Raw genomic sequence first — 19,153 nt, 5'->3', positions numbered from 1 at the left:
AAGCCCTGCGCTCATTATAGCTTATACACTCCTATACCACAAGCCCTGCACTCACTATAGCTGATACACTCCCATACCACAAGCCCTGCACTCTCTATAGCTGATACACTCCCTTACCACAAGTCCTGCACTAGCTGATAAACTCCCATGCTGGGTCATATCAGAATATACAGGGGATTGTGAGACGTGTGGACAGTAACTACACAGGGCTAGCAACCCAACTGACATTAGTTGTCTGGTCTGAGCATGGCACATGGCACAGTTACAGAGGCATTTACCAGGTAGAGGAGTCACCAGATAAGGGGTCACATTGATGAATGGTTGATTAGCTTACTTGGTTACTGCAGTAAATGTCACTAAGGATCCCTGGCTTTGTTCAGAAGTATTAGACAGAGTTTTCCTGAATGAAGCATTCCCTGGTTGGGATGTACACAATGACTTCATATGGGACATTATGCAGCTTGTGTTGGAGTAGAACTATTTATTATTGAAAGATCCTTTTACCAGCAGGTGAGGGGTACCTCCATGGGGGCGGCATGTGCTCCAGCTTATGCCTGTATACACCAGATAGGGAGGGTCAATTATATGCAAATGATTCAAGTTGATGCAAATTTACACAGTTTGAAAATGGACTAGTTGAACCCCACCTCGTCAGTATTGGACTATTCCATTTTCAAGCTGCATCAATTAGCATTAAAGAGACTCTGAAGTCTAATTTTTTCCATGTTTTTTTTTTTTATTTAATCCTATTCAGCATTATATTCTAAGTGGATTTGCTGTAATCCCACAGCAGGAGTGTCTTAAACCAGAGAAATCCACCTGCAAAGTTCCACGACTTTGCAGGTCACAGATTGTGCTGCCCTGGGGAGGCTGAGCTTTGCACTGCAGCTCTGCCTCCTCTGCAGTCAATCTCCATGAATCTCCGCCTCCTACCCCGCCCCTCTCAGTGAAAGAATACTGAGAAGAGCGGGAGATCTGCGGAGATTGACACAAGTAGAGGCAGAGCTACAGCCCTAAGCTCTGCCTCTACAAGGAAATATGGTCTGCAGAGCCCAGGAACTTTGCTGGGCTTTTTCTCTAGTATAAAAAACGTGTTCTGCCGCGGGATTGCAGCACATCCACTTAGGATATAACGCTGAACAGGATTAAATAAAGGAAAAAAAAAAAACAGGAAAAAAATGAGACTTCAGAATCTCTTTAAAAGTTTGTTGAATTTCACGTCAACTCAGCATTATTTGCAGCTCATTGACCATCACCAGTGACAGACTACAGACCTGCAATGTTACAGAGTGCTCTGGCTACAAACACTGAGCTTACCACGTCCTTATTAATAATGCAATTTATTTATTACAGTAAATCTGAGTGATGCAGGTAATAGTACATGTTATATTACATGCAGAGGAACAGAACACGTCACACTGTGGGAACAATATACAGCTGATATTCAGCACATTATCCAGAGGAATAACTTTATTAGCAGCTCTAATCACAGCAGAGATACTTGGAGATGCATCAGATTTCCATTCTAATAGGATTTATTTTGTTACATAACACAGAATGATTTCCAGCAACAGCTTCCCACATTTGTCTATAGCAGTGACTGTAACACACATAACAATAATCTGTCCCTCTCCACCCCAGAATTCCTGTATCTCACCTCCAGCCCAAACACCTGTATCCAATCATCTAATTTACATCTGGGTGCAGCACTGAGGCATTGGGGTGTCTATAGCAGTGACTGTAACACATATAACAATAACCTGCCCTCCTCTCCACCCCAGAATTCCTGTATCTCACCTCCAGCCCAAACACCTGTATCCAATCATCTAATTTACATCTGGGTGCAGCACTGAGGCATTGGGGTGTCTATAGCAGTGACTAACACATATAACAATAAACTGTCCCCTCTCCACGCCAGAATTCCTGTATCCCACCTCCAGCCCAAACACCTGTATCCAATCATCTGCTTGTAATTTACATTTGGGGTGCAGCACTGAGGCATTGGGGTGTCTATAGCAGAGATTGTAACACATATAACAATAACCTGTCCCCCTCTCCACCCCAGAATTCCTGTATCTCACCTCCAGCCCAAACACCTGTATCCAATCATCTCCTTCTAATTTACATTTGGGGTGCAGCACTGAGGCGTTGGGGTGTATCTGCATTATTTGTGCTAGAGTATAATATGACCTGGGAATACATCTGACTATTAATACCTTATCTATTGCTGTTATCATGTTTATACTGCATAGTTTCCAGTAACCAGCACCGGTGGGGAGCGTATGAGAGATAACGGCGCAGGAGACTTGGGTGCAGGATACAGCCGGTATATGGCTGATCCTGCTGCCACACAAGTCCCGGCCGTATTAAATACTATACCCCCTCCAGGCCGCCATGGATAGTGGGGAATGAAATAATTTGGCTTCCAGCAATTGCTGGAAGCCGAATTATTATGTTTTAAAAGTAACTTCAGCTCCGTCTTCTGATGGCGCTGAAGTTACTCCCTGTGCACTGCTATAGCTGTAATTCCTATTACGGTCTATGGTGACACCGGCTGCGCCAAAATCTCCTGCGCTGGTTTCAGCGTGTTAGCGGTGGGGATCCCCTGACGCTGTATCAATGTGCCCGCCGGTTGCTTAAACAACTGGTCGAAAAAGCACAAACCTCCTCCCTGAATACTTACCGAGGCTCCAGCGATGTCTGGCAGTCTCCCTCTATCTCCCGGCGGGCCCGGAGCGGCTTTCCAGCATCCCCAGTGCACAGAAGCCAGAGTGTCAGCTGACCTCCATGGGGTCATGTGACACAAAGGCTTCCGTACACAGATGCTGGAAGCCACTAGGAGCCTGTGGGGAGATAGAGGGAGACCGTCAGACATCGCTGGAGCCTCTGTAAGTATGTATAAGCCTGCCAGCACCCACAGAAAGTCCCCCAACAGAGGTCCCCGTTATCCCTCAGGCATGCCGGTTAGTTGAGACTTCCAGATGCCTTGATTCCGGATAACAGGGACTGTGCTGTAGTATTATCAGGTGAAATAGTTGCCAGTCTACCTCTTTGAGGGCATAATAACAATATAGATCTATGATATTATGCCATAAAATGATTGACAGAAATCAGGAGATCCTTGGATGATCCCGTCACAGTCACAGCGATCCAATCTCTCTGAATATCTGTCCTGTGTGTGTCCACAATTGGGGTTAGGAAGTGCCCAGGTTCGGATAAAACTGAGTTAAAAGAGCAATAAAATCGAAAAAGGGTGAGGTGGCTTACCTGAATGAGGAAAGTCTTGTTATAGACAAAATAATTTTATTAGCATGTGCTGATAACATTCTCTTGTCTTTTTAACTCAGTTGTATCCAAACCTGGGAACCTCTTTAACCCAAATTGTGCTAAACCCTCCCCCCCTCCCACCACACACAGTGATGTAAGAGGGGTCCACACAGATTACACATGGTACCAAACATAGTGATGGCCCGTTAGAAAGGAGAGCGACCGCTTCCTAGTCCTGGCGTGGACAAGTGGAGTTGGGTTCATTGGCTCCACCTGCTTCCTATGGTCGGGTGCACTCCAGCAATCCACCTTTGTGAGTAACCAATCCACAAATCTGATTTCTACCAAATACACAAGATCGATCCTATCCGAAGTATTAATAAAATATAACTTTTAATAATCTTATATAAAATTCATTGTATTCTAATATTTATTTTGTTTCCATTTATCAGTACTTAACAAGGTAGGATTTTTAAAGAGAATCTGTATTGTTAAAATCACACAAAAGTAAACATACCAGTGCGTTAGGGGACATCTCCTATCACCCTCTGTCACAATTTCACCGCTCCCCGCCGCATTAAAAGTGGTTAAAAACAGTTTTAAAAAGTTTGTTTATAAACAAACAAATGGCCACCAAAACAGGAAGTAGGTTGATGTACAGTATGTCCACACATAGAAAATACATTCATACACAAGCAGGCTGTATACATCCTTCCTTTTGTATCTCAAGAGATCATTATACACAGGCAGTGTGCAGAGAGGGGCCAGGAGGGGGGAGATGCATCAAAGAACCACAACACTGAAGAACTTGGCAGCCTTCCAGACACAGGCTGACAAGTCTGACAAGAGAGAGATAAGTTGATTTATTACAGAGATGGTGATAGTAGAATGTGCTGCAGTAAGCCAGAACACATTAGAATAGCTTTTGGAACTTGTAGGATGATAAAAAAACAGGATGCAATTTTTGTTACGGAGTCTCTTTAATGCTTAAAGGGGAACTGAAGAGAGAGGTATATGGAGGCTGTCATGTGTATTTCCTTTTAATCAATACCAGTTGCCTGGCAGCCCTGCTGGTCTATTTCTCTGCAGTAGTATCTGATTAAAACCAGAAACAAGCTAGCAGCTAGTCTTGTCAGATCAGACTTATAAGTCTGAACCACTGAAACACCTGATCTGCTACATGCTTGTTCAGGGGCTATGGCTAATAGTATTAGAGGCAGAGGATCAGCAGGGCTGCCAGGCAACTGGTATTGTCTAAAAGGAAATAAACATGACAGCCTCCATATACCTCTCTCTTCAGTTCCCCTTTAAGAGAGCACATTCACTTATTTGCATAAGTTTTTGTATTAATGCTCCAAAATCCAAAACCTTGACAAAAAATATATTTGCTTTCCACATATAATTTGTTACCGTGGATTGGTGGGGGTAACAAATTATATGTAGAAAGCAAATATATATTTTTTGTCAAGGTTTTGGATTTTGGAGCATTAATACAAAAACTTATGCAAATAAGTGAATGTGCTCTCTTAAGCATTAAAAATCCTACCTTGTTAAGTACTGATAAATGGAAACAAAATAAATATTAGAACACAATGAATTTTATATAAGATTATTAAAAGTTATATTTTATTAATACTTCGGATAGGATCGATCTTGTGTATTCACCTTTGTGAGTAGCCAATTTACTTTATATTTGTTGCTTCATCAACATACTATGCAATTTGTTTCTATGTTTTCGTCTCCTGTGCCTTTTTCTCCAGGGTGTCAATACACCCCCCCTCCCCTCCTTTTCCGCTGCTGTGTGTATCCAGCGTAACATTGCTGGGAGATAAATCCCTCTCTTCTTATCTTACTGGACTTTGTGCATTCAGCTCAAATCCCTTCATGTTTCCTGAATATAAAACAAAGAAACAGAAAGAACTAAGAAAAGGATATTTCCCTGTCTCCTTCTGTCTGGATGAATGGGAGCTTCTAATATTCATAGCTAAAAGTATATTATTTTTAATATACTTTTCAGGAGATTCTGCAGATCTTGCATCATTTGCATAAAAAGCACCTGGCTAATTAACCCTTGGCCTAAACAATTCTACGGAGAGCCGCCCCTTTAATAAAGATTGGTGCAACTCACATTTGCAAGGAGCCTGTAGCCTAATTTCAATTATAGTCCACGATTAATTAGAAAGGACTACTGTCTCAATGCACGTACAAAATCTTGTTTAATTTAAAGCCTTGGCTACATGAAGTTCGCACAACATGTTAAAAACTCCCACAAACTTAAAAACAAGTGTACCTGGCCAGGATATGCGCGCTTTACTCGAAATGGGACCAGATCAGGTTTTATGCATGGTGTAGTCGCCCAGCCGCAGCCTCATGCAAAAAACACCCTGCTACCTCGATCTATTGGTCCTCAGCCACCACCAGATCACCACACACACTGTGAAATGCTTCTATTTCTGGCTTCCCATAGCTGGTTTGGTTGGTAGCTGTAATATGTGAGGCCTTCCAATTCCACTACACTTTATAGCATGGCAGTCACTCAACACCTTGAGAAAGCCCCGTGGGCGGGGCGAAATGCATCGGTGGGCGTGGCTACCGCAGGAGTGCTCGCGCGGTGTCCCCACGTGTGAACACCAACTCACGCTGATCCGGCTCCTAGCAAAGGAGGTGAAAGGAAGCTGCGCTGAGGCCTCAGTAGAAGAGAATCATACACAGTACAGCAGCGGAGACAGCTGAAAACATCTAGTGCACTGTGGACAACGGAAGGGCCCTGTGAGCTGGAGCTCACCAACTACTGTGCGCAAGTATCATAGGCTGATAGCCAAACGATAACGCCATGTTGTGGAGGCTCATTTGCCAGTTTTGACCCCCTGTCTGCGTATGTCTTTGCCGGGACTGACTGGAATGCTGACTGCCATGCTATAAAGTGTAGTGGAATTGGAAGGCCTCACATATTACAGCTACCAACCAAACCAGCTATGGGAAGCCAGAAATAGAAGCATTTCACAGTGTGTGTGGTGATCTGGTGGTGGCTGAGGACCAATAGATCGAGGTAGCAGGGTGTTTTTTGCATGAGGCTGCGGCTGGGCGACTACACCATGCATAAAACCTGATCTGGTCCCATTTCGAGTAAAGCGCGCATATCCTGGCCAGGTACATTTGTTTTTAAGTTTGTGGGAGTTTTTAACATGTTGTGCGAACTTCATGTAGCCAAGGCTTTAAATTAAACAAGATTTTGTACGTGCATTGAGACAGTAGTCCTTTCTAATTAATCGTTGGCTAATTAACCCTTAGTACTATATGTGCCCATGTTTATCTCATGTCACCTCCGTTTAGGGACTTTAATGCTTAACAAACCAATAAACTGAGTAGCATGAAAAATGTCCTCAGGACTCTTTGCTGAAATGTTTCTATGAGCACTTAGCAAGAAACAAAATAAACTTTGTAAAAGACCACTTATGGCCAAAACATTTCCCACACTCAACACAACACAAATACATAACAAGCAGGGATTTCTAAACAAAACATTTCCCATACACAACACATGCTTAGAACTTGCCACTAGTGGGATCTCTCATGACTAACAAGGCTTTCTTTACACAGAACACATTTCCCACACTCAGCACATGAATAGAGCTTCTCACCAGTGTGAGATCTCTCATGTCTAACAAGATGCGATTTCGGTGAAATACATTACTCACACTCAGCACTTAAACATGAGTTCTCTCGTGTTTAATAAGGCCTGATTTACATATAAAACACTTCCCACACTCAGTACATGAATAGGGTTTCTCACCAGTATGAGTTCTCCCATGTGTGACAAGCTGTGATTTTTGAACAAAACATTTCCCACACTCAGCACACGAGTAGGGCTTCTCACCAGTGTGAATTCTTCCATGTGTTGCAAGCTGTGATTTCTGAACAAAACTTTTCCCACACTCAGTACATGAATAAGGCTTCTCTCCACTGTGTAATCTCTCATGTCTGACAAGCTGCGATTTCCAAGCAAAACTTTTCCCACACTCAGTACATGAATAAGGCTTCTCTCCACTGTGAGATCTCTCATGTGTGACAAGCTGTGATTTACATTTAAAACATTTCCCACACTCAGTACATGAATAGGGCTTCTCACCAGTGTGAGATCTCTCATGTTTGACAAGGTCTGATTTACATCCAAACCATTTCCCACACTCATTACATGCATAAGGCTTCTCACCAGTATGATGCCTCTCATGTTTGACAAGATCTGCTTTATATTCAAAACATTTCCCACACTCAGCACATGAATAGGGGTTCTCATTCTCACCCGTGTGTTGTTTCTCATGTTTAACAAGGTCTGCTTTATATCTAAAACATTTCCCACACTCAGCACATGAATAGGGTTTCTCACCAGTGTGAGATCTCTGATGTCTGGCAAGCTCTGATTTACATCCAAAACGTTTTCCACACTCAGCACATGAACAAGGCTTCTCTCCAGTGTGAGTCTTCACATGTTTCACAAGATGTGATTTACAATTAAAACATTTGCTACACTCAGCACATGAATATGGTTTTTCACCGGTGTGAGATCTCTTGTGTACGACAAGCAGTGACTTCTGACTGAAACATTTCCCACACTCAGCACATGAATATGGCTTTTCACCAGTGTGAGATCTCTGATGTCTGACACGGTCTGATTTACATCTAAAACTTTTCCCACACTCAGTACATGAATAGGGCTTTTCACCAGTGTGAAATCTCTCGTGTTTGACAAGGCCTGATTTAAATCCAAAACATTTCCCACACTCAGCACAGGAAAATGCCTTCTCACCAGTGTGAGATCTTTCATGACTTATGAGACCTGTTTTAGATATGAAACACTTCCCACACTCTGTACATGAATAAGGCTTCTCACCAGTGTGGGATCTCATATGACTGACAAGCTCAGATTTTTGACCACAATATTTCCCACACTCTGTACATGAATAGGGCTTCTCGCCAGTGTGGGATCTCTCATGACTGACAAGCTCTGATTCTTGAATAAAACATTTCCCACACTCGGCACAGGAAAAGGGCTTCTTCCCAGTGTGAGATCTGTTGTGTCTGATAAGCTGTGATTTCCGAGCAAAACATTTCCCACACTCAACACAGGAAAAGGGCTGCTCCCCAGTGTGAAACCTCTCATGTCTGACAAGATGTGCTCTCTGTACAAAACATTTCCCACACTCAGCACATGAATAAGGCTTCTCACCAGTGTGGGATCTCTCATGTATAACAAGATGTGACATATGTGCAAAACATTTCCCACATTCAGCACATGAATAGGGCTTCTCACTGATGTGACATCTCTCATGTCTAACAAGTCTCGATTTCCAATAAAAACATTTCCCACACGTGGAACAGGAATACGACCCTCCAGCAGAGTGAGATATCTCATGTTTGACAAGGTTTCCTTTATCTTCAAAACATTTCCCACACTCAGCACATGAATAGGGCTTCTCACCAGTGTGAGATCTCTCATGTGTGACAAGACTTGATTTGGAAACAAAACATTTCCCACACATGGAACAAGAATGAGACCTTCCAGCAGGGGGAGAGCTGTGCTGGGTATGAGGCCCCTCCTTAGGGTTAGACAGGTGAGGGGAGTCTGGGGGAATATTTGGAGTAACCAGGATATCTGCAGGAGACTCTTGTCCAGTGACATCATCATCCGTTGTACAGTCTGTGGATACAGAGAGACGAGTCTCTGAGAGGTTCCTGATCCAGGGATTCTGCGCTGCAAATAGAGAAACATCATCACTTCCTGTTAGAGAATTCTGAGGGTAGGAACAATTATCATTAGGGATGGCCAGTGAGCTGCTGATAATTCTAAATAGTTGCAAAGTTTATGCAGAATGAAAATGGACCAGATGCAGCAGCTGCATTGCTTTACATATAATTAACATACAGTTTGCACCATCTCAGAGTTATTGGCATGTCATTGACCACCACTAATTATCAGCCTGACAGAGAACTGCAGAAGGTTGTGCTCATTACAGGCAGCCAATCACATGACAATAACTGCCTTGCATGCAAATTTTAATTTGCTTGGAGTTCATCTAATGAAATGCATTTTCTGACAAATGTGATTAGTTGCATCACATTTGCATACAAGTCAGAGTTATTTGCATATCATTGATACCTAAAGCATTGGCCATACATGGAAACGCAGCACGTTGTAGAGCTTGATGAGACAGTGGAAGCAATGTTACTCCTGTGACAACAGACCTAGATGTACTTATAGCAAGAGATCTGTGTTCTGTTTGTAGAGCAGTGTGGTGTCCCTTACACATTCTTATTACCATTGTGTAGTGTTATAATATAATACATTTAGTGCACTACCCACCTCCCAAACATGAAATAAATGGCTGGAATGTCCCAGCCTCACTCATGTATAGAAATAACAGAATAGCTTATCTGGGTGTGCTTCTCACTTACATAAATACAATGATAAGTCCATATAATGAATACAGCGCTCCACACTAACAGCACAAATACCCAACAAAATAATGTCCTGCCAGCTCAGTCCACTGGGACCAGGAGGCTTTATTAAAGGTTACCCGAGGTGACATGTGACATGATGAGATAGACATGTGTATGTACAGTGCCTAGCACACAAAGAGAGTTAAATATCAGGTATGTAAGTGGCAGTTCCTTTCTGGAGTCAGGACTGAGTCAGACTACAGAGTGACCCTCACTGATAAGAAATTCCAACTATAAAACACTTTCCTAGCAGAAAATGGCTTCTGAAAGCAGGAAAGATAAAAAGGGTCAATAGTTCATAGATTTTAGCTTTGGCATACTTCAATGAATGTGTCAATGAGCAAAAACAATAATACAGCTAAAGTACATTTAAACATAAAATAAAACTGTGGATTATCTTAAAAAGTAATTTAAGGAGGAGGAGGATAGATACAATTGTTTATTTCATTAGTTTATTTTCGCCTCGGGTGTCCTTTAATGGATCGCCAAGCTGGAGACAACACAAGGGAACAATGGATCTGCTCCATATAATGGGAAGTAGTCAGGGGCTTCTCCGCTTCTAAATATGGATGTGGAGAAATCCTTCAGCCACCTCCTCTGACCCGTTCTGTTTTAAGGTAACCATACATCTAGAGATAATGGACAGATTCAACCAACAGACAGATCTCTCTCTGATCAAATCTGGAATCTGTCTGCCCATACACAGCAGGCTGATTGTCTATCGATTTTAGTATGATATCTTTGGGGAATAGGTGCCTGTGAATTAAGATACTTTAGCTGTCCGCTATTCACAGAGTGTCCATTGTACTTCTGCACTGGCGCCCCACATGGCTGCCGATGTAATAGCACATGGGGCGCATGTTTGATATTTTACCTGCACCTCACATGCCGGGGCTGTGGAGTCCGTACAAAAATCACCTGACCCGGACACCACAGTTTATGAAACCACAGACTCTGGGTACCCAAAATTGCTCTGACTCCTCAACTCCAACTCTTAAAGAGGAACTCCAGGGAAAATAATGTAGTAAAAAAAAAGTGCTTCATTTTTACAATAATTATGTATAAATGATTTAGTCAGTTTGCCCATTGTAAAATCTTTTAAATCCCTGATTTACATTCTGACATTTATTACATGGTGACATTTTTACTGTTGGCAGGTGATGTAGCTGCTGCATGCTTTTTTGGCAGTTGGAAACCGCTGTAAACAGCTATTTCCCACAATGCAACAAGGTTCACAGACAGGAAACTGCCAGGAGTACCATGGTCCTCAAGAGTTTCTTGTGGGAGGGGTTTCACCACAATATCAGTCATACAGCGCCCCCTGATGGTCTGTTTTGTGAAGAGGAATAGATTTCTCATGTAAAAGGGGGTATCAGCTAATGATTGGGATAAAGTTCAATTCTTGGTCGGAGTTTCTCTGTAAGTCTAATATAGTGCATTTGTTGCCTACTATGTGGTTCTTTTAAATCCTTAGTCTAATACTTACCAGGGCTGTGGAGTCAGTACAAAAATCACCCGACTCCTCAGTTTATGAAACCAAGGACTCCAACTCCAGTTACCCCAAACTGCTCCGACTCCTCAACACTGTCCCCTTCGTTTAATACTTACCAGGGCTGTGGAGTCAGTACAAAAATCACCCGACTCCTCAGTTTATGAAACCAAGGACTCCAACTCCAGTTACCCCAAACTGCTCCGACTCCTCAACACTGTCCCCTTCGTTTAATACTAACCAGGGCTGTGGAGTCAGTACAAAAATCACCCGACTCCTCAGTTTATGAAACCACCTACTCCAGGTACCCAAAAATTGCTCAGACTTCACAGCCCTGCCACGGGTACTCAAGCTGGGCCCGAATGCAGAAGTACAGTGGAAGGCATTACAGGTAACATTACAGGCACCGGGGGGCTCATGTATCATTTCTCTCTACGCGACAATCCCCCACCTAATAGATGTCCGGCCGGTGGAGTTTTATCTCAATGAAACAGTTCCTGAAGTGAGGGAACAGAATGAATTTATGAGGCCACTCCTGGAACTGGTGCTAAACTGGAATTTATTTTGCTTCAATGGCAGATATTACCAACAAGTGAATGGGACATTGATGGGGCGGCGGATGGGGCGGCTTATGCCTGCCTGGTCTGTGGGAGAGACAGGATGTGTATGGACTCTTCCAGCACCGAGTCTCGCCCTCTGGGTAAGGTATATAAACGATGTACTGGTGGTGTGGATGAGGGTGGGATGAGAACAGAGCTGGAGTTTATTGTAGCCTTAAATCAGAATGGGAGAAACAGACTCACACCTTCAGTGATGTGGAGATTCCATTCTTGGACATGATGGTTAGGTTCAAGGATGGAGTATTGATATTGATATATATATATATATATATATATATATATATATATATATACAGGGCTGTGGAGTCGGAGTCGGAGAGTCATGGAGTCGGGCAATTTTGGGTGCCTGGAGTCGGAGTCGGGAAAAAATGCACCGACTCCGACTCCTAATGAATTTGTAACTGTAATTAAAATAGAAAATATGATAAAATGTTCTATTTCTCAGATAATAGTCATTAAAAATAATGTATATATACAGTATATATACAGTAGTAGCTGTGTTTAGTCCACAAAAATGAAATAAACCAATCAAAATTAGTTACTTGTGCTGCTTCAATAAAGCAGTCCCCGTATTTTTAAGGTCAGATATACATATCTGATTGTGACTGTATATATGATGTGTACACAGGAATCTCTTATATATACTAAATAACATCTATGCTGTAAGAATAAAGCCTGATGTGTAGCCGTGTCACTAATAGAGATGGTCAACGAGATGGAAATAATTCTGCATTGATGCTGATTTATGCAAATGTATGCACTCCCTTTGCTGATGAAATCAAATAATGTGATATGTTATTAAAATTTGGTTTGGTGACTACAAATTAAAGGGTAACTGAGACGGATGAAAAGTAAAGTTTTATACATACCTGGGGCTTCCTCCAGCCCCCTTCAGGCTAATCAGTCCCTCGCTGTCCTCCACCACCCGGATCTTCTGCTATGAGTCCTGGTAATTCAGCCAGTCAGCGCTGTCCGGCCCGCATGCCGCTCCCACAGCCAGGAGCATTCTGCACCTGCGCAATAGTGCTGCACAGGTGTAGTATGCTCCTGGCGGCGGAGTGTGTGCATGCGCACTACGCCTGACTGGCTCAAGTACCTGGACTCATAGCAGAAGATCCAGGTGGTGGAGGACAATGAGGGACTGATTATCCTGAAGGCGGCTGGAGGAAGCCCCAGGTATGTATAAAACTTTAATTTCATCTGTCTCAGGTTTACTTTGTTACACAGTAGTACTATACTCTACATATGCACTCCCAACAGAGCTGCAGGAAATCCACTGAGAATGCTGTGCACATTGAACACAGAGGTGTTGTCTGTTTGCAGGGGAATGAGGAGATTGTAGAGCACCTGCACATCATTCTTACATGTACCCACACTTACATTGCCTAGGGCCTGATAGATGTTCTTTGTTCCGGTTTGTACCTTTTACAAGTACTCTTACCAAGGACTAGTTTTAGTCTAAAGAGAATAAATATAGTAGTCTACATATCCTTCTCACTTCAGTTGTCTTGTAAAATTCCTAAGCGTTGGCAGTTAAGAGACGAATTTCATGTTACATACTTTTAATCAACAAAATTGTAATATGCAAATTAGAGGAGTCGGAGTCGTGGAGTCGGTGGAATCCTAAACTGAGGAGTCGGAGGATTTTTGGACCGACTCCACAGCCCTGTATATATATATATATATATATATATATATATATATATATATATATATATATATATACTGTATATATACACAGTGATGATCAGAGCAGTTGTCTGCTCGTTTCTGGTCCGGATTTGAAGGAAAAGGTCCTGAAAAGTGTTATCCTATCCTGTAGCTTAGTATGGGATCCAGGACTGGAGTCTGCCTGCCTGAGTCTGGCAGAGAGGGGGTTAATGAACTAAACTGTGTAATTTGCATGAATTGGTTAAGTAGATGAATCACTCACCATGCAGCGGGCTGTATGTGGAGCAAGAAGGCTCCGGAAAGGCCTGTAGCAGCAGGGAAGCTGCTGATGTGGAAGTGCTGGAGGGAAGTTGGACTCCAGTACTGGTAAACCTGGAGAAGCCCGGAAAAGGTGAGTGGCCCAGGAGTGCAATTAGGCCCGTGGCAGGGGGTCACTCACAAGCCAGAGTGGCAGCAGAAGGCAAGAAGCCAGAGATGGAAATGGTACAGACTCAGAGGTGGTATATTTTGTGCTGTCTACAGTGTGATCACTGAATACCAGGAGTGGTGTATTTTTGTTGCGGTTTCTGAACATTGTTGTGACTGACAATAAAGCTGACTGGTATGTTGTGAGTGACCCTTGATGCTGCTGACCTACTCTAACAATGAGCTAAAAAACCCAGAATATCAATATATACATATATATATATATATATATATATTATCAAGTGCCTGTATCCTGATATACACATAAACCATGGTTGGTATGTAACGATTTGTACAATTCATATTATATATATTTTTTAACAGATGTGTGTGTATACTGTATGCCTCTGAGGAAGCGGTCTTTGTCAGGCAGTCCTTTTTGTGATGTGGAATCCTGAATTTGCTTTTTCGCATACTTGTCCGCAATCTTAAAGAAATTTGAAAAGGAAGAATAAAAGACTTATTGTTCATTTAAAACCACGTATTTTGGTGTTGAATGTATAATATATATATATATATATATATATATAGATATATATATAGATATATATATAGATATATATATATATATATATATATATATATATATATATATATATATATATATATATATATATCTGGGTGATGGCTGGTGGCATGGAGGAGAATTTTCCCAGCTGAGACACACACACACACACACACACACACACACACACACACACAAACACACACACATATGCTGGAAAAATCCCCCTCCATGCCACCAATCACCCAGACCATCTGAAAAAAAAACCCCATATGGGCAGCTCCTTAGTTTAAGGAATAACTGCTCAGGGAAGGGCCACGTTAATGAGGAGGCATTTAAGGAACTATTCGGTGGAGGAACACTTCAATGAGGAGGCATTTAAGAAGGAACTGCTCAGGGGAGGGACACCTCAATGAGGAGGCATTTAAGAAGGAACTGCTCAGGGGAGGGACACCTCAATGAGGAGGCATTTAAGAAGGAACTGCTCAGGGGAGGGACACCTCACTGAGGAGGCATATAAGAAGGAACTGCTCAGGGGAGGGACACCTCAATGAGGAGGCATTTAAGAAGGAACTGCTCAGGGGAGGGACACCTCAATGAGGAGGAATTTAAGAAGGAACTGCTCAGGGGAGGGACACCTCAATGAGGAGGAATTTAAGAAGGAACTGCTCAGGGGAGGGACACCTCAATGAGGAGGCATATAAGAAGGAACTGCTCAGGGGAGGGACACCTCAATGAGGAGGCATTTAAGAAGGAACTGCTCAGGGGAGGGACACCTCAATGAGGAGGCATTTAAGAAGGAACTGCTCAGGGGAGGGACACCTCAATGAGGAGGAATTTAAGAAGGAACTGCTCAGGGGAGGGACACCTCAATGAGGAGGAAAAGGCCGTATATGGGAGATTAAGAAAGAGAGGTAACCCTATAGAATCCATAGGAAAAGACTGCAACACAAAAATGATAGGGGCTACCTTGTACAGCCAAAATGGGGGGGGGGGGGGGGGGGGGGGTAACAGAAAAGGAAGAATTGGGGGGGGGGGGGTAACAGAAAAGGAAGAATTGTAATACAATTCAGCAGCAGGAGTTTTAAAGCTATATTAAGATGGCTGTCCTGCTGATCCTCTGCCTCTAGCAGATTAGATGTCTTAGCAGCTTATTACAGGCCCAAAGTCACCCCGACTGTGACCAATCTGTGTACAGTAATGTACAGTGACCATTATTAGCTTATTACTGGCTAGTAACACTAAGGCACCCACTACTGTGGCCAATCTGTGTACAGTAATGTACAGTGACCATTATCAGCTTATTACAGGCCAGTAACACTAAGTCACCCACTACTGTGGCCAATCTGTGTACAGTAATGTACAGTGACCATTATAAGCTTATTACAGGCCAGTAACACTAAGTTACCCCTACTGTGGCCAATCTGTGTACAGTAATGTACAGTGACCATTATCAGCTTATTACAGGCTGGTAACACTAAGTCACCCACTACTGTGACCAATATGTGTACAGTAATGTACAGTGACCATTATAAGCTTATTACTGGCCAGTAACACTAAGTTACCCCTATTGTGACCAATCTGTGTACAGTAATGTACAGTGACCATTATCACTTTATTACAGGCCGGTAACAATAACCACCCCCTACTGTGTCCAATCTGTGTACAGTAATGTGCAGTGACCATTATCAGCTTATTACAGGCCGTTAACACTAAGTCACCCCCTACTGTGACCAATCTGTGTACAGTAATGTACAGTGACCATTATCAGCTTATTACAGGCCAGTAACACTAAGTCACCCCCTACTGTGACCAATCTGTGTACAGTAATGTACAGTGACCATTATCAGCTTATTACAGGCCAGTAACACTAAGTCACCCCTACTGTGACCAATCTGTGTACAGTAATGTACAGTGACCATTATCAGCTTATTACAGGCCAGTAACACTAAGTCACCCCTACTGTGACCAATCTGTGTACAGTAATGTGCAGTGACCATTATCAGCTTATTACAGGCCGGTAACACTAAGTCACCCACTACTGTGACCAATATGTGTACAGTAATGTACAGTGACCATTATAAGCTTATTACAGGCTAGTAACACTAAGTCACCCCTACTGTGACCAATATGTGTACAGTAATGTACAGTGACCATTATAAGCTTATTACAGGCTAGTAACACTAAGTCACCCCTACTGTGACCATTCTGTGTACAGTAATGTGCAGTGACAATTATCAGCTTATTACAGGCCGGTAACACTAAGTCACCCACTACTGTGACCAATATGTGTACAGTAATGTACAGTGACCATTCTAAGCTTATTACAGGCCAGTAACACTAAGTCACCCCTACTGTGACCATTAGTATTAAAGGCTGATACACACTATGCAATTTTGGCATCAGACCAGTTTGTTTGATAATCTCCAGCATGTTTGATCTGCTTCAGGTCGAGAAAGGGAGACATTCTGAGGTCAGTGCTGCACAAAATTAATCCCTTTGTCAATTGGAAGCAGATTGGACATGCTCAAAACTATCAAACGATCAATCTATCCGATGTGAAAATTGCATCATGTGTATCCAACAGAAGCCACGTCCTACTGTGTCCAGTCTGTGTAACGTGACTGTTATTAGCTTATTAAAGGCCGGTAGCACTATGTGTGTAATGTGAGTGTATGCCAGTGTATAAACACAGGTATCAGTCAGCTCAGCTGCTGCCATTCACTTTAATACAAATTAGCGGCAGCAAGCGACAAAGGGGAGAATAATGTTTTTTTGTGGGTTTCAATCATTTCTGTGGTGGCTTTGAGTCGTGTTTGGGTGCACTTCAGCGACCACCCTGTTTTTATCCTTTTTGGGGGGGGGGCGTTATCAACAATTTTGCCGCGTTATTGCACTGGGAACAGTCAAAGTTAGGAAAGAGAGGTGTGCGGGTGGGGGAAGGGGTGTCAGTTAAGGATATGTGTGTGCGTCCAGGGGGAGGATGGTTAAGATTAGGTGTCAAGGGGGAGGGTCCAGTGTGAAAGTAGGGTTGGGTTTTGCTGTAGTAAAACAACATTTGATGATATTTTACTATTAAAAATCAATACTGAAAACAGTAAAATATTGGTAAACGTACACATTCGTATAAACACACTATGTACACAGGGAATGTGAGAAGTAATAGGGGTGTGATGTGTAATGTGACTGCACAGTATGCCTGTAATGAGGTATAAACACACTATGTACACAGGGAATGTGAGAAGTAATAGGGGTGTGATGTGTAATGTGACTGCACAGTGTGCCTGTAATGAGGTATAAACACACTATGTACACAGGGAATGTGAGAAGTAATAGGGGTGTGATGTGTGTAATGTGACTGCACAGTGTGCCTGTAATGAGGTATAAGCACACTATGTACACAGGGAATGTGAGAAGTAATAGGAGTGTGATGTGTGTAATGTGACTGCACAGTGTGCCCGTAATGAGGTATAAACACACTATGTACACAGGGAATGTGAGAAGTAATAGGGGTGTGATGTGTGTAATGTGACTGCACAGTGTGCCTGTAATGTGGTATAAACGCACTATGTACACAGGGAATGTGAGAAGTAATAGGGGTGTGATGTGTAATGGGACTGCACAGTGTGCCTGTAATGAGGTATAAACACACTATGTACACAGGGAATGTGAGAAGTAATAGGGGTGTGATGTGTAATGTGACTGCACAGTGTGCCTGTAATGAGGTAAAAACACACTATGTACACAGGGAATGTGAGAAGTAATAGGGGTGTGGTGTGCGTAATGTGACTGCACAGTGTGCCTGTAATGAGGTATTAACACACTATGTACACAGGGAATGTGAGAAGTAATAGGGGTGTGATGTGTGTAATGTGACTGCACAGTGTGCCTGTAATGAGGTATAAGCACACTATGTACACAGGGAATGTGAGAAGTAATAGGGGTGTGATGTGTAATGTGACTGCACAGTGTGCCTGTAATGAGGTATAAACACACTATGTACACAGAGAATGTGAGAAGTAATAGGGGTGTGATGTGTGTAATGTGACTGCACAGTGTGCCTGTAATGAGGTATAAGCACACTATGTACACAGGGAATGTGAGAAGTAATAGGGGTGTGATGTGTAATGTGACTGCACAGTGTGCCTGTAATGAGGTATAAACACACTATGTACACAGGGAATGTGAGAAGTAATAGGGTGTGATGTGTGTAATGTGACTGCACAGTGTGCCTGTAATTAGGTATATCCACACTATGTACACACGGAATGTGAGAAGTAATAGGGGTGTGATGTGTAATGTGACTGCACAGTGTGCCTGTAATGAGGTATAAACACACTATGTACACAGGGAATGTGAGAAGTAATAGGGTGTGATGTGTGTAATGTGACTGCACAGTGTGCCTGTAATTAGGTATATCCACACTATGCACACACGGAATGTGAGAAGTAATAGGGGTGTGATGTGTGTAATGTGACTGCACAGTGTGCCTATTATGAGGTATAAACACACTATGTACACAGGGAATGTGAGAGGTAATAGGGGTGTGATGTGTAATGTGACTGCACAGTGTGCCTGTAATGAGGTATAAACACACTATGTACACAGGGAATGTGAGAAGTAATAGGGGTGTGATGT

General features: G+C 42.7%; 1 protein-coding gene across 3 annotated transcripts in view; it reads right to left on the bottom strand.

The window, feature by feature from the left end:
- Positions 1–6,527: 6,527 nt before the first annotated feature.
- The window catches only part of LOC137535360 (zinc finger protein 850-like), a 50,362-nt gene continuing 37,736 nt past the window's right edge, over positions 6,528–19,153 (bottom strand). Inside the window, exon 3 of one of the 3 annotated variants that reach the window (XM_068257189.1) lies at positions 6,528–8,573. In XM_068257189.1, coding sequence (XP_068113290.1) covers positions 6,975–8,573 — 1,599 coding nt within the window. In that variant the 3' untranslated portion in view covers positions 6,528–6,974. Of the gene's footprint in view, positions 9,020–19,153 lie in introns of all 3 variants that reach the window. The other 2 variants (XM_068257187.1, XM_068257188.1) reach the window with 2 other exon arrangements.

Source organism: Hyperolius riggenbachi, chromosome 10 (genome assembly GCF_040937935.1).
Source record: "Hyperolius riggenbachi isolate aHypRig1 chromosome 10, aHypRig1.pri, whole genome shotgun sequence".
NCBI classification, from domain to species: Eukaryota; Metazoa; Chordata; class Amphibia; order Anura; family Hyperoliidae; genus Hyperolius; species Hyperolius riggenbachi.
Note: the sequence above shows the minus strand (reverse complement) of the source record. Positions and strands in the feature narration are given on the sequence as shown.